Source organism: Sinocyclocheilus grahami, unplaced genomic scaffold, assembly GCF_001515645.1.
Source record: "Sinocyclocheilus grahami isolate Dianchi unplaced genomic scaffold, SAMN03320097.WGS_v1.1 scaffold636.1, whole genome shotgun sequence".
NCBI lineage: Eukaryota > Metazoa > Chordata > Actinopteri > Cypriniformes > Cyprinidae > Sinocyclocheilus > Sinocyclocheilus grahami.
The window spans coordinates 788,524-805,193 of NW_015505815.1; the positions used below are offsets into that span (position 1 = coordinate 788,524).

Below are 16,670 nucleotides of genomic sequence, written 5' to 3' on the forward strand. Positions count from 1 at the left end.
GGATGTTGGAGGGAATATAAAGTCCCCACGAAGTGGCTTGATGATCAGTTTTCTTTGATGTGTTGACCCATTTCTGATTTAAATATATCAGGGCAGTACATGAGCCTGTCCCCCGTTTTTAAATAGCCAGTAACCTTTAGTTCCTTTCCTTTGGCAGCAACAAATTAAACAGCTCATTTAAGCCTGTAAAAATGAAATTAGGGCATCGTCATCAAAATGCACCAAGTTAACTAGATGTAAAAACTCACTGATGTGGTCCATGAGAGAACAATTGTTCTGCTTGAGGAGGATTAGCTGAACAGCCGCTATATCCATTTGTTGCTTGTTCTTCTGTAACGGCTGCTCATAAGTAGTATGGATCACAACTTTTATGTAATCAAAACAGGATGAAACGTATATAAACTGAGAAATGGAAAACTTGAGTCATTAGTGAAGAGGTTATATGTGACCATCTTTTCTTCTGTAATAATTGCCTAACCTGAAAGTTGAAAGAGGTCCTCAAAGAGGTCCTGATTCTTTTCACCGCGTCAGAAAAGAATTCAGAAGCTTCAGAATCTCTCACTGCTGAAGCCCGATGTAGGTCTAGTTCCAGCTCTAAAACATAAGGTGGGTCATAACACTCATCTCTCAGTTACCCGGACAGTTGGCACAGTGGGTGAGACATTTGGGGAGATACTAGGGATGTTGGAGGGAATATAAAGTCCCCACGAAGTGGCTTGATGATCAGTTTTCTTTGATGTGTTGACCCATTTCTGATTTAAATATATCAGAGCAGTACATGAGCCTGTCCCCTGTTTTTAAATAGCCAGTAACCTTTAGTTCAAGTCAAGGCCTGACAAACACAGTAGCAATAAAAAAGCAGTTTTATAAATTTCCTCTGTAATAATGATGACGTGTAGAAAAACTAATGTTGGTGCATGACAACAGTGTTATCTCCTCTTCTTCTTTTCAGGGGCCCGTTCTTCGTATGTCGCTAACTCAGTTAGCTGGATGTGATTGTTGATGATTTGGCGAGATCTTGGATTATTTGGTTCTTCGAAGCTCATCCCGGAGTTGCTGTCATAGCAACAGCTCCGTAAGCTTAAACCTGCTCGGGAACAGCTTATTTCATGTGAACAGGATTAGATTGCAACAGGGGCCCGTTCTTCGTATGTCGCTAACTCAGTTAGCTGGATGTGATTGTTGATGATTTGGCGAGATCTTGGATTATTTGGTTCTTCGAAGCTCATCCCGGAGTTGCTGTCATAGCAACAGCTCCGTAAGCTTAAACCTGCTCGGGAACAGCTTATTTCATGTGAGCAGGATTAGATTGCAACTTTTAAAGTGGAATTGATATTTAAAATCTGTCCCAGCCACTGCTACTCTATTAGAAGAGTACCCTACTGATCCAGGGACAGTAATTCAAAAAATAATATAATGTTGTGTAGTCTATAATACGACAGACACAGCCAGTTCTACTCATTGAAAGATTTATTCATGATAAAATAATTACTTTATAATCGTATTGGAGTCTTACACACATGCTATACAGATAATGTAGAGTCCTGCATTAATTTGAGTGCTGACAGATATTGTGGGAGTGGCTTAATGGAGCGCAGGAGACGCAGATAACATGATCTTGACCCTTAAGAAACTTTAATTAATGCTGTCACATAAGTCTGTTCAAAGATAAAATTACATGAATTGCTAATTACAGCATTGAAATAAAAATGTAAAGTCTGTACAAATACTAGAAATCGTGAATATAAATAATTGGGAATCATGTAGAAAATAAAACGGTGTTCATTTCATTTATCTATTATAACATTTATGTAATTTTGTTCGCTTGGCTGTTTCCTTATAAAGGTCCAGAAATTTGTAAAGTTTTTCGTCAGTGTCCTTTTTATTTATATGATGTGATTACGTTGCTGTCTTGCTGCCAGCCAATCGCTGCACTGCTGATCGTGGTTTCGAGTATCCACACATCTGCCCTTTACGGCGAACACGCAGTAATCTTAGACGACTTAATCCAGATATTTTAATCAAATCCACAAATTCGTTTGAAGAACCAAATTAGCCAGAGATCAGTAATCACGATTAGAAGATCTGGCATCATCTCAGATGTATTAAGCGAGGTACGAAGAACGGGCCCCAAGGGCCATTAATAATCTTAAAGCTGCCTAACAGTTTGATCTCCTCCATATCGCTTTAAAGCAGAATATTCTGTGTAGGATTCAAATGGGTTGGGTCAATTTTGTGGTCTGTGCCACAATATCAAGGGAAACGGGTTTGACTCACACATATGATCTGCTTTGAAATATCCTGTCTCAGGACCACATGAACGCACACAAACCAGGCTTCACGCATCCAAACCGAAAACATATTTATGCTGCATTTGAAATCATTCCCTTTGGGGGCATTCACCTTTCAAGCATTTGTTGCATAAAGTTTTCAGAAGAGAGAGACTTGGGCAGTGGAAGTGGCACCAAAAGAACTCAAGTGATGAGGCTGTTCCCCATCTTTACAGTGGGTGGTTTACTCCATCATTACACTGGAGTCAACATTGTGGGCCTGCTGGGACATTTCAAAGAACATCACATCTTCTCTCATACCACTTAGATGATCCTGCAGCGTTTACACAGAGCCACGATTTACACCAACCCACAGAAACACTACACAGACCGTTTCAGAGGTTACATTCTTTGACAGAATAACTAACCTTCACCATTGCAGCAATGGATGCAAACCAAACAATATGTCGAAGTATGTAATTTAAGATATAGCTCTCGTAGATGCCTTCATGTTGGACTAAAAAAGCAGCCTAGATCCTGTGGTGGCCTATCACAACCCATAACCACTCACTATATGCATGACACATAATATATAAACTAGTGCCTGTTGTACAACTTGTTGGACAATGAAATATCATAGTTCAATGATAGTTCAATAGCATAAGACAGGAATGGGGATGGAGCTAATCTTTGCAGGACAGTGGCTCCCCGGAGTTGCCCATTCATGGCATAGGATGTTTAGGTGGTTGAAAGGTAAGAATCTTGTAAAGAATTCACAAATCATGCATGACCATACTTCGTTTTACAATAAATTAAAAACCTGGGCACATTTGATTGCATTTGTTTTGTTTAACTTGGCAAGTGAGGTGATGCGGTGGCCAGACTGCAACATTGGAAAAAAGTTACCCGCTAAGAAAGTAATCATTTTCAATGAGAGGAGTGGGCAACGTACTGGAAAAATTACAGTGAACTTGCAGTAGATAAGTGGAGATTGTGTTGGAGCAGCGTGTGGGCTGCATTCAGTGCTGCTATTCACAACAGTTTCTATATTGTCTGTACGTGATCTGAGTCTTAAATGAGCCGCCCTGACAATGACATTATTTTAACTTGCACAATGCATCTTTGCTTCTCGCAACGTGACTTCAGATCTTGCAATTACAACTATTTCTTGTAGTTACAGCTTTATATCCTGCAATTGAGACTTTATATCTCACAACAATGTGACCATTTCTTTTTTTATGTTATCTCACAATCACCTCTCTTGGGTGAAAATGGACTTGCACAAAAAAGGCTTCTTCGTGAACTACGAGACAAGTTTCATGTTGGCAGCCTACTAAAAAAGAAGCTCAAACAGGGGTTAAGATATAGAAAATACTCATGTAAGGCCCTTGTTCCAGAGCAACTGTACCTGTAGTAAATGTACAGTAAATTCAAAAATGGTCTCCGCTTACTTAACCCTACTTAAGGAAGTTAGCTTTTTGTTGTTGTTCTTGGAACTACATGCATCATTTTTGGTAAGAAACTGGACAGCGGATTTGTTCCTTAATGTTCAGTTACAGTTTTGGGATTGCCATTTAAGCTTCTCCTCGAGACACAATATATTCTTTTGCGGCATCAGGCCAAATGGCTTTCTTTGCAAAACCTTGCAGTCCCTTGCAGAAGGGCACCTTGCCAAATGTTATATCTTGGAAAATGTGGTAAAGTGCCATTAAAACTGGTATGTATTTTTTTTATCCAGAATTCAAATAGTTTTGGTCATTCAAACATAAGGACACTAACATTACCGATTAAAGGGGGAGGGGCTTAAGTCAACACATTTGTATTCACAACTGCAAAAAGTATTGACAGTACACTAACAATGACACTGGTAGCAACTCTTGAATGAAACGCTGATGTGAAAAAACATGCTCATACACAACAATGTAAAAGGAAAAAAACATTAAATTCTTCACTGATATTTCTACCCCTCATTTGCTACTTGCTCAGTCTATTCACCATTACAGCGCAGGACAGTGGCTCCCCGGAGTTGCCCATTCATGGCATAGGATGTTTAGGTGGTTGAAAGGTAAGAATCTTGTAAAGAATTCACAAATCATGCATGACCATACTTCGTTTTACAATAAATTAAAAACCTGGGCACATTTGATTGCATTTGTTTTGTTTAACTTGGCAAGTGAGGTGATGCGGTGGCCAGACTGCAACATTGGAAAAAAGTTACCCGCTAAGAAAGTAATCATTTTCAATGAGGAGTGGGCAACGTACTGGAAAAATTACAGTGAACTTGCAGTAGATAAGTGGAGATTGTGTTGGAGCAGCGTGTGGGCTGCATTCAGTGCTGCTATTCACAACAGTTTCTATATTGTCTGTACGTGATCTGAGTCTTAAATGAGCCGCCCTGACAATGACATTATTTTAACTTGCACAATGCGTCTTTGCTTCTCGCAACATGACTTCAGATCTTGCAATTACAACTATTTCTTGTAATTACAGCTTTATATCCTGCAATTGAGACTTTATATCTCACAACAATGTGACTATTTCTTTTTTTATGTTATCTCACAATCACCTTTCTTGGGTGAAAATGGACTTGCACAAAAAAGGCTTCTTCGTGAACTACGAGACAAGTTTCATGTTGGCAGCCTACTAAAAAAGAAGCTCAAACAGGGGTTAAGATATAGAAAATACTCATGTAAGGCCCTTGTTCCAGAGCAACTGTACAGTAAATTCAAAAATGGTTTCAGCTTACTTAACCCTACTTAAGGAAGTTAGCTTTTTGTTGTTGTTCTTGGAACTACATGCATCATTTTTGGTAAGAAACTGGACAGCGGATTTGTTTAGCGGATACAAGTATTGACAGTACACTAACAATGGGACTGGTAGCAACTCTTGAATGAAACGCTGATGTGAAAAAACATGCTGATACACAACAATGTAAAGGGAAAAAAAACATTAAAATTCTTCACTGATATTTCTACCCCTCATTTACTACTTGCTCAATCTATTCACCATTACAGTTCATGCAGTACAGGATTATCATCTGGACTGTGAAGAACTGATCTCTCTGGTTTGAGCAGATACTATTATGTATTTTATGAAGGAAAGGCGATACTGCGCTTCAGAAGCAAATGGAATCTTTCCTACATAATTGCGCAGCTGGAATGACAATTACGTTACAGTGTCAAATGACAAAAAAAACATGCCTTACGGGCAACAACGGACTAGAATGTCAATGATTTACTTTCCTAGTAACAAGGCTTTCCACAAATTTTATTGCACTGACACGGATCTATTTGCAGTAAATTATACACCTACAAACAGTGGCAGGTACAACATGGCATTAACACCTACAAGACACTATCCTCAGTGATGGACGATCTTTAGACGAACAATATAATCATGTATGCTACAGCTGCAGACGTCTGCAAGACCACTGACTTGCTCATATCGTCCAGGCACATCTCAGATGAAACATTTCACTCTTAAAACATAGAACAAAGCTGATATTTACCATTTACATAACGATATAACTTAGTAGTCAGGTGTCGAACACCTCATGCTCTCCATTTCAAGAAGGGGATCTAAGTCTTAATTGAAAACTTTGTACACAATCGAACCGACTTATGGTCGAAACTACTGCGGAGCGCCAAAGAAGCTACGTTTCCACACTGAAGAACCATCATTTCTGTTCATGTTTTCCTTGCAAACGTTCGTCTTGTGTTTGATTGACTAAAGCTTCTTTGCAATGTTTCCTCGGGCAATCCAGAGCTCACTGGCATGAAGGTGGGGTAAACATTAAAGGCAAACGTTGCTCAAGGCAGATGCCAAACCTTTAAAAACAGAAGTTTCCAAGCGACGGGGCTCAAGCATATTAGTGTAATACGTGTCTGATATGAGGGACGTGCTGACAACTGATAAAACAAAAAGATTCCCCTCTCGATTTCAATTTCCCACCAACTCTGTGCGATACTCGCATCATCATTTGACATAAGTGGAAAAAATGGTATAGCTTTAAGGAAGCAAAAGAAAACTTAACGGGATAGTTCACCCAAAAATGAAAATTCTGTCATTAATTACTCGCCCTCGTGTCGTTCCAAACCCGTCTTCGGAACACAGATTAAGATATTTTTGATGAAATCCGAGAGCTCTCTGACCCTCCCACAGACAGCAACACAACTGAAATGTTCCCAGACCCAGAAACATAGCAAGGAAATCTGTAAAATAGTCCATGTGACATCAGGGGTTCAACCGTAATTTTACGAAGATACGAGAATACTTTTTGTGCGCAAAAGAAAACAAAAATAATTACTTTATTTGACAATTCTTCTCCTCCTCATCCCGTCTGCGATGGCGCACCACCATTGTTGGGAGTATCACGACGCATGCACTTGCTTCCGCTTCATGTAAACAACGCATGCGCGTGATAACGTAAGAATCAGAACTGAAGAATTGAGAAGAATAGTTAAAGTTATTTTTGTTTTCTTTGCACACAAAAAGTATTCTCGTAGCTTCATAAAATTACGGTTGAACCCCTGATGTCACTATTTTACTGATGTCCTTGCTACGTTTCTGGGTCTGGGAACATTACAGTTGCGTTGCGGTCTATGGGAGGGCCAGAAAGCTCTCGAATTTCATCAGAAAAATATCTTAAATTGTGTTCCGAAGATGAACGAAGGTCTTACGGGTTTGGAACGACACGAGGGCGAGTAATTAATGACAGAATTTTCATTTTTGGGTGAACTATCCCTTAAAAAAAAAAAAAGAAAAAAAAAAAAAGAAATGATGATAGAGAAACGTCCCTCTATTTCTTGCTACGCAGGCGTTTGGAGTGACGCGGGAGGTCCGAGCACTTGCGGGGGCGTTTGAGACACAGGCCGCTCTCGCCCTCGGCTGCTGGGCTCATGGTGGCAGAGGAGGAGGAGGACGCCGCAGGGGTGGAGGAGGAGCTGGAGGCCGCCGCAGCACTCTCCATCAGTTCCCTGAGCTTGTGCTCCAGCTCGGCCAGCCGGGCGTTCTGCTCTCCGATCACCTGCGACTGCTCCAGCTGCTTCTGCTCCTGATCCTGCAGCTGCTTCTGCTGCTCCAGCTGCTTGACCCGCACCTCCTGCATCTCGCGCCGCAGCGCCGTCATCGACGCGCCGTTCACCTTCACCTGCTGCTGCACCTTCGTCATCTCTGAGCGAGACGGAGTGTTTTTGGCCAACAGGGACATGGTGGTCAGAGAGGTAGAGGGACCGGCCACTGCAAGACAGAGCCATAAGATTTAAAACAGCAGCGATTTAAAAGTGACATATCATGAAAATCTGACTTTTCCAGGTTTTAAGTGCTATAATCAGGTCCCCGGTGCATCTACCAACCAAGGAAATGTGAAAAAGATTAACCCAGTAACTTTGTTTTGGGAAGCCTTTTTCTGCAAGCGTCTGAGAAAACGAGAGCGTCTGATTTCGCTCGCTTGGTGACGTGGCAAAGGGATCTCATTATAATATTACCGCCCCTTTCAGTACTCACATGCTGTGACAGCCGCTTTCTGTGCGTGTGCTTCGGATGTGTGCGCTCAGAAAACCATATATCAGAAGTTTAAACTCATATGGTTTAAAACGTATGATTTCAGCGCGATAAACATAATAATCAGAACCAAAACAGATGTTTTAGCAGGTCCGAGCTGTAAAGGCGCAGCTCTATTCTGGAAAAGGGGGCGGGGATCAGCAGCTCATTTGCATTTAAAGAGACGGGCCCGAAAAACAGCCTGTTTCTGCTTCCACTCAAAATAGGCATTTTCAAAATTATATAATAAATGATCTGTGGAGTATTTTGAGCTGAAACTTCACAGACACATTCTGGGGACACCAGAGACTTATTACATATTGTAAAAAATATCTTTAAGTGTCTTTAAGTGACAGTCGTACCCGGAGCAGATCCGATCAGTCGTCCGGAGAGATCCGCTCCGGGAAGCCGTTTCTTCAGGATGGGGACGATCTTCTCGTCGAAGTACTCCATGGCCATGGAGGATATGTCTCGCAGCTCCTGCAGCACCTCGTGAGCTCTCTGCGGCGCGCGTGTGGAGTTCACATATCGCAAAACACGATAAATCTCATCGATCACCTGCGGGAGGCAGAAAACAACACTGGCAAATCACCGGGTTTTTCACATTTTGCTGAAGTCTTTATGCATTTCAAATTAAATATCTTTATGCATTTCGGTAGGACTGAATGATTTTGGGGGTAAGAAATTCTAATTGCAATTTTTCTGATAGAAATTGTGACCATGACCAAAAACATTGGAAATTAGTGCTGAGATCTATTACACAATTAACTACAATGACTTAATTATGAGAACACTTTCAAACCTTTAAAATAAATGAAAGAGCCTTTAGGTTTGCTGTGCTTGTTTGTAGGCTACACAAAATTATTGATCATTTTGTGATTGCAAATCAAAATACGATAAGATAAACATATAAACTTATATTTCAGTTTTTTTAGACATCCAGACAGGAAAAACAAAACAAAACAACCCGCTAAAAACATCACACTCTGCTACCAGCAGAAATAGCTGCTTTTATTGAAGGGTTTTGGTTGTAAATCTCCTCGTCCTGACGGCAGCACATCAGTGTTCTTCTGTCACACAAATGACAAACACCTGGGATTTGCATTCTTTGCTGCAGGCCTTAACAGGCCTTTGCATAACTCCCTCTCAGCTTTTGCATTTCCTCAAGAAAGATTTGTTTTGAACTTAAGACACACCCTACAAGATTACCCGACTACAATGTTCTTTATTGCTTGGATTACTTTCAGATTACTAAAGATATTACGGCTGATTTTACCAGATGATCCCTCACTGGACGTCCTTCAGAATGCTCACTGTAGAGTGAACGAAGCCATCCTACAAGCTCACAGAAGAACCTGACTGTCTGGTTGATGCCACTTTAGGACAGGTTTCCTCTGACCATCTCAAGATGACAACACAACACCGGAGGTTTGCTTTTGCATCTTCTGATTGTGCGGAACATCAAAGGGAATTGTCATAGTACCAGAACTAATTGTGGAACGACCCACTTTTCGGCGTGTTTGCACCGCCGGAACTGGGAGCGATTTTAGTACCGGACTGCCTTTTTCGAGAACCAAATTAGCTCCTACTCCGGAGCAGGGTCTGACCAGCACAACTGGTACTAATCGTGACGCAAGTAGACATTGATTGGCCAAACGCGTATGAAACCCCCCTCCCCCGCCATGATTTAAAACGCCGTGTAAACATTGTGTCAACTTATTTCTCAAGCATATTCTCACCGGAGTTTACGCTACGTCCTGCATCATCCACCGGAAGCTAGAGATTATGGTTTATAAAGTTTTAAATATGGATATTTTTCTTCTCAAGATGACAACACAACACCGGAGGTTTGCTTTTGCATCTTCTGATTGTGCGGAACATCAAAGGGAATTGTCATAGTACCAGAACTAATTGTGGAACGACCCACTTTTCGGCGTGTTTGCACCGCCGGAACTGGGAGCGATTTTAGTACCGGACTGCCTTTTTCGAGAACCAAATTAGCTCCTACTCCGGAGCAGGGTCTGACCAGCACAACTGGTACTAATCGTGACGCAAGTAGACATTGATTGGCCAAACGCGTATGAAAACGCCCTCACCCGCCATGATTTAAAACGCCGTGTAAACATTGTGTCAACTTATTTCTCAAGCATATTCTCACCGGAGTTTACGCTACGTCCTGCATCATCCACCGGAAGCTAGAGATTATGGTTTATAAAGTTTTAAATATGGATATTTTTCCTACACAAACGCATCTCTCCGCTTCAGAAGGCCTTTATTAACTCCCACAGCCGTGTGGAGCACTTTTTATGATGGATGGATGTGCTTTATTTTACTTTAAAATCTCACCACCCATTCACTGCCAATATAAAGCTTGGAAGAGCCAGGACATTTTTTTTTTTTAGATAACTCGCAGCTTTAAACAGAGAACAGAGCAGCTGACAGCAAGCCTGCAGCTAATGCAACAACGCTGATCATTTGCGTACAAAAACACTCACATTTATGACACCAAAATGATATTAGCCCCTTTGACAAAATCCTTCCCACAAGATGAAATACAACACACTGACAAGCCACCCGACAACAAGCCAGTCAAACAGATCAGCGCAAGTGTCAATGCTTCACACTATCAGCGTGGTCCAGTGTGTGGAGTGGTGATTTTTGGATGATAATTAAATGTCAAAGACTGTGTCGTTTTGTGCATTTATGGACTGCACAGATAGATGGTCTTTCAGGCAGCCACTTCTGAGTAATTAAAAGAAACGGACAGAATATCACGATCATATTCAAAGCTGCATCAACTGCAGCCATAGTGGACGAAACACGGCCATCTCCTAACAGACATGCAGACGTACCTTTCCAGGAATGAAGCAGCAGAGGTTTGAGTCCACGTACTTCATGAAGGTCATGTTGAGCAGCGACAGGCGCGTCTCCACCGCCGCCAGTATGTCTGCGTGACGCGCCAACGAGTGGTTCCTCCGCTCCGACTCCCGCCTGATCGCCAACAAACGCATTAGAGCACACTGCTTTAGTTTGCATTCATGAGCACTGAAATAAAGACACTTCTGGGTTAAGTTTAACCGTTGTTATCAACCCTCAAATTACTCAATATTATATAACGGAGAGTTCCAGTCCGGCAAGCACTTTGTCGCAACCACAACTGTTTCTGAGGAGCTACATTGTTTGGTGGAAGAATACTGTGTTTATTAATATCATTACACTTTATTTGCTCTGTTTTATTTAATGAAAGCTTACTACGTATATTGAATAACCGCTTTATAAAAGCAATAAGCCCCGTGAAGCCGTGGTTTACAGTTTATAACATCTAAGTGGGTTTTAGGCACTCCGCTTCGCGCCCCTTAGCGGTTATAAATTCACTGTAAACCACGGCTTCATGGGGATTATTGCTTTATTACATGACTGTTGCTGTAAGTGAATGGAAATGGAGTGAGATGTCCAAGAAGGCGAGCACAAAACAAGCAGTATTCAGCTTTACCATAACCACTATAAAGCATGACCACCGCTTTACTGCAGCAACAGTAATTGTATTATTACAGAAAGAAATACGTTTTGTGAATCTAAAAGGGAGAAGCATTTAGACGTCACTTTTAACACTACTATGGCCGTCGCAAGCTTTGCTGGGCTGTGATGTGAACCAGCGTGGCACAGGATGCATGACTGAAAGCTGAGATCAAGTTCACAGAGACTTCACATGCAAAAGAGGATTCAGTCTGTGGATGCTGACGATGTTTGTTGGGGAATAAATGAACATAATTCACATGAAAAACAGGGTTGAGTCTCACATGTGCGTCTGAACACACGAGCACTTATTACAGACCCATATAGAAGTAAAGCTCACAGCAAAAGCCTCTCAATTCCCAAAGAGTTCAGTTCCCCTCATAACGATCCCCCTCACCTTTAAAGGGATAGTTCACCCAGAAATTAAAATGTGATGTTTATCTGCTTACCCGCAGGGCATCCAAGATGTAGGTGACTTTGCTTCTTCAGTAGAACACAAATTATGATTTTTAACTCCAGCCGTTGCAGTCTGTCAGTCGTATAATGCATGGCAATGGTAACAAAATCTATGAGAGTAAAAAAAACATGCACAGACAAATCCAAATTAAACCCTGCGGCTCGTGACGACACATTGATGTCCTAAGACACGAAACGATCGGCTTGTGCCAGAAACCCAACAGTATTTATATCATATTTTACCTCTAATACACCACTATGTCCAACTGTCTTTGTGCGCACGCACGGCATCCGGTGCGTGAGGTGTGTACGCGCTCTGGCGTAGTTTACGCGAGCGCCGGAAGTGATCTCTCGCGCGTATACGTCACTCGTTGTTTACACAGTTCCACGTATTCCCAACTTCTGAGCCTGCTCGCCTGAAGTTATGGTTGATTGCTCTTCGGCTGGATATCAACACACCCTTTAACGTAAACTACGCCAGAGCGCGTACACACCTCACGCACCGGATGCTGTGCGCGCGCGCTCAAAGACAGCTGGACATAGTGGTGTATTAGAGGTAAAATATGATATAAATACTGTTGGGTTTCTGGCACAAACCGATCGTTTCGTGTGTTAGGACATCAGTGTGTCGTCACGAGCCGCAGGGTTTAATTTGGATTTGTCTGTGCATGTTTTTTTTACTCTCAGAGATTTTGTTACCATTGCCATGCATTATACGACTGACAGACTGCAACGGCTGGAGTTAAAAATCATAATTTGTGTTCTACTGAAGAAGCAAAGTCACCTACATCTTGGATGCCCTGCAGGGGGTGAGCAGATAAACATCACATTTCCATTTCTGGGTGAACTATCCCTTTAACTCGTCCTCAAGTCGTTTCAAACCCTCCTTCTTCTGAGGAACACAGAAGATGAAGATTTTGAGGAATGTCTGTCTTTTTTTGTCCGTTTCTGGTCAGTCGTGAACAACATGAAGGCAAGTAAATGATGGCAGGACGGTCACTTTACGCTGAACTATCCTGTCTAGCGGATCTCAAGAGTTACCACTCTTCATCTACACTCTCAGAAAAGAAACAAGGCACAAAAGCAGTCACTGGGGCAGGACGCTTTCGCAGAAGTCCTAGTACGTGTGCCTTTATGGCACTCACATGCACTCTTACGGGTAAATACGGTACAGAAGTGAGTGTAGAGCTGCCAGCTGTGAAGATATTTCAAGCAGTTACGCTTATGAAGATCTGACACAACTACCAGATGCTCCATAAGTTTGGTCACTAATCGTGCTCGCCGTTTGTTTAGATGCATGTCAGTAACTGTCTGCAGGGTTTAGACTGCGTGTCTTCAGGAGGAGTCACCTGGGCAGCTGGGCTTTGACCTGCTTCTGGCACAGGCTGTGATAGCGCTCCACTTTCAGGAAGCCTTGGTTGAGCACGCGCTGGCAAACCACATCCATGCGCTTACACACCTGCAACACAGAGCAGAACACAGTCTTCACCAACATCTAGAGCTCCAGAGGCCTGCCTCAGTCACCGGAGCGTGCTTCTGATCATAGCGCGGTACTCTACGGGTTTCACGCTCGGCTCTGCTACTAATGGACACACGGGGTGTGTCTGCATACCAAGACGGCGCTCCTGCGGTCTCACATGCTAGCGCGCTGCCCGTGTCTAACGCAGAGAAGCATGCGCGACAGTGTAAGACGCGACGCGACGCGACGGGCCAGACCCGAGACGCGGCTATTGTGCCCTCACCAGCCGCAGCAGGCTGATCTCGTCGTACGACAGGAAGCCGAGGATGTTCTCGATGGCCACGATCGGGAGCCCCAGCAGCGCGTTGTTCTGCAGCGGCTGCTCCGGCGCTGGAGACGGGGTCCGCGGCGACGCAGAGTCCGGGTCCAGCGGCGCGACGCCTCCGTCAGCGTTCACTACGACAGCCGCCATCTTCTCCGAGCTCGAGACCACCGGACGTGACGGCACACCGTTGAGCGCGGTGGGCGGAAGTGCGTAAACTTCTTCTTCTTCTTCGGTGTTTATTGGCGGTTGAAGTGCGTAAACTGTGGGAAAATGTTATTTTCACAAACAAAGGTTACTTAAGAAAGTATGGACGCTTATAGATTTCTTATGTGGAGTAGAACATTTAATCAAATTACTAAGAAAAATGTACTACTTGTTTGTTGCTGTTGAAGAACTATGATGAGATCTTGCATGTGCCATGATTGAGTCCTGTTTTTATTATTATTATTTATTTATTTTGTTCTATTTGGAAATGTTACATTGTGCACAAATGATTATACTTGTTTAATATATACTTTTGCTGGAATTATTATTTTTGTTGTTGTTTTCACGTCTCTGGCTGGTTTGCCCTCCTTCACTGAATCACACAAACATTTAGCATACTACTGTAAATGCTAAGTTTTTCTCAATGTGAAAATATGCTCTGGTTTTGTGTGTTTTCCTTATGTTTTTCAAGATTTAAAGTAATGTTAAACGTGAATATTTAAAGCAACTGTGTTGAGCTATGATGGCCTGGCGGCCCGAGACCCTGCAGAGGAGGATGAACCAGTCCCCTAAAGGGCCCCAGGAGAGCTGTGCCTGATCTGCGCTGTCTTACAGCAAGAGTCAGAGCCACGAGACGCTTAACAACGGAGCTGCACACATCCCGCGGAGGAACATTCCAGCCGGAGCTACTTCTCTGAGTGTATGTCTCTGGCGACTCACGCAGGTGTGTGTTCCTCCGCAGCGGTGACCAGCCTACAATAGTCCGAATATAAGCGCTTATTATAAGTGTACCGGAGTGATTCGGAATAAGACAAAAACACGGTTTGGAACTATTAAACATTTCAGTGTTTAGTGTACACACAACTAATAGTCTGGGCCTCTGAGCGCCACCTGCAGGAAGTTACGTTCACTTCCACGCGCGTGACTTGCGTCCTCTCCGTTCATTGGCTGTGAAGGCGGAAGTGACTCGCAGGGGACCTTTCCGCCGACCTCAACACAAACACAGAAGCTCGCTACGCGGAGAACAGGTAAGCTAAGGTTTACTCCGTGAATGTGGTTCACAGGTGCTGATGCTGGTAATGCTGCGGGGGTGCTAAAGGCGTTGTGTGTGTGTCAGGATGGAGCTGGCGCACAGTCTGCTGCTGAATGAAGAGGCCCTGGCGCACATCACTGAAGCCAAGAGAGCCGTCTTCGTCTTCGAGTGGCTCCGCTTCCTGGATAAAGTGCTCATAGCTGCCAACAAGGTACACCTCTGTCTGAGAGAAGAGACTACTGTCAGAAACTACTGTCTTTCTTGTCTATAAAGCACTTGGTGTCTCCTAGAATCCAACTAGAGAGCACCTAATATCTGCTCATCTTCAGGAACAACTGTGGCTGATAATTAGGGTTGCTAAAAGGTGGAACATTTCCAGAAAATTAAGGAAATATTCCAGACATTTTGGGGAATTTACCAGGATTTTTTGGGAATATTCCAGGGATGTTTGGAGATTTTCCGGAAGTGTTCCACCCCTTTGCAACCCTGCTGTTAATTATAAAAATCAAATCAGTATACAGTTATAAAATTGTAATCTCTGAAGACCTGTCCGGCTTCTTTGCTAGAGCATAGAAGAGTTCATGTGTTAGCTGTTTCAGGAGCTGCTTGGTGTCTTCAGATCTGAGGTCAGAGCTGTGTTTGTTCATCCACTTGTATTCCTTGCCAACTTCAAGATGTGTCCTCCTGTGATGTCTTCTGCACTGATGTTGCTAATAATGCTGTCTAGCTGGCTGACACGGATCTATGAGCCCGTTTCCGCCACGGAATAAAAAATAAAAAAGCTAATTGCGACTTTTTATCTCTCAGTTCTGACTTTTTCCTCAGAATCGTGTGATATAAACTCACAGGTCTGAGAACATAAAAGTCCTGCGAGTAAAAAAAGTCAGAATTGCACATTTTTATCTCGCGATTGTGACTTTATATCTCGCAATTCTGTGAAAAAAGTCAGAATTGTGAGATATAAAGTCGCAATAACCTTTTATTCATGTTTTATTCAGTGGTGGAAACGGGCTTCCAGACATAGATGAGGTTTTGTTGTAAAAATGCCTTCTGCTGTTCTTGAATCATACATGCACTGAGAGAGAGTGTGTGTCTGTTAGTGTGTGTGCCTGCATCTGTGAGTGTGTGCCTGTGTCTGTGAGTGTGTGTCTGTGAGTGTGTGTCTGTGAGTGTGTGTCTGTGAGTGTGTGTCTGTGAGCGTGTGTGCCTGCATCTGTGAGTGTGTGCCTGCATCTGTGAGTGTGCGCGTGTGTCTGTGTGTGCGTGTGTGCAAAAGCTAATTGCGACTTTTTATCTCTCAGTTCTGACTTTTTCCTCAGAATCGTGTGATATAAACTCACAGGTCTGAGAACATAAAAGTCCTGCGAGTAAAAAAAGTCAGAATTGCACATTTTTATCTCGCGATTGTGACTTTATATCTCGCAATTCTGTGAAAAAAGTCAGAATTGTGAGATATAAAGTCGCAATAACCTTTTATTCATGTTTTATTCAGTGGTGGAAACGGGCTTCCATACATAGATGAGGTTTTGTTGTAAAAATGCCTTCTGCTGTTCTTGAATCATACATGCACTGAGAGAGAGCGTGTGCGTGTGTGTCTGTGAGCGTGTGTCTGTGAGCGTGTGTGTCTGTGAGCGTGTGAGCGTGCGTCTGTGAGCGTGTGTCTGTGAGTGTGTGCGCGTGCGTCTGTGAGCGTGCGTCTGTGAGTGTGTGAGCGTGCGTCTGTGAGTGTGTGCGCGTGCGTCTGTGAGTGTGTGCGCATGCGTCTGTGAGTGAGTTCGTGTGTCTGTGAGTGTGTGCGTGCACGTGTCTGTGAGCGTGTGTCTGTGCGTGTGTGAGTGTGCGCGTGTGTCTGAGTGTGAGTGCGTG

General features: G+C 43.1%; 2 protein-coding genes across 2 annotated transcripts in view; one reads left to right on the top strand and one right to left on the bottom strand.

The window, feature by feature from the left end:
* Positions 1-7,004: 7,004 nt before the first annotated feature.
* Positions 7,005-13,770, bottom strand: fbxo28 (F-box protein 28). Its single transcript, XM_016241853.1, has 5 exons — positions 13,526-13,770; positions 13,133-13,242; positions 10,664-10,802; positions 8,174-8,369; positions 7,005-7,508 (listed from the first exon to the last, which is right to left on the bottom strand). Exons 1-5 carry the CDS (start codon positions 13,712-13,714, stop codon positions 7,069-7,071), a joined length of 1,074 nt encoding a protein of 357 aa, XP_016097339.1. The 5' UTR covers positions 13,715-13,770; the 3' UTR covers positions 7,005-7,068.
* A 942-nt stretch (positions 13,771-14,712) lies between these two features.
* The window catches only part of heatr5b (HEAT repeat containing 5B), a 39,514-nt gene continuing 37,556 nt past the window's right edge, over positions 14,713-16,670 (top strand). Inside the window, exons 1-2 of the mRNA XM_016241838.1 lie at positions 14,713-14,799; positions 14,889-15,015. Coding sequence (XP_016097324.1) covers positions 14,890-15,015 — 126 coding nt within the window. The 5' untranslated portion in view covers positions 14,713-14,799; position 14,889. The remainder of the gene's footprint in view (positions 14,800-14,888; positions 15,016-16,670) is intronic.

Excerpts from the sequence above, each read along its gene's own strand:
- fbxo28 (XM_016241853.1), bottom strand. The coding sequence starts at position 13,714 with ATGGCGGCTGTCGTAGTGAACGCTGACGGAGGCGTCGCGCCGCTGGAC. Across the intron at positions 13,243-13,525 it reads AGATCAGCCTGCTGCGGCTG|GTGTGTAAGCGCATGGATGT; the intron begins GTGAGGGCACAA and ends TCTGTGTTGCAG. Across the intron at positions 7,509-8,173 it reads ACTGATCGGATCTGCTCCGG|TGGCCGGTCCCTCTACCTCT; the intron begins GTACGACTGTCA and ends TCTGTCTTGCAG.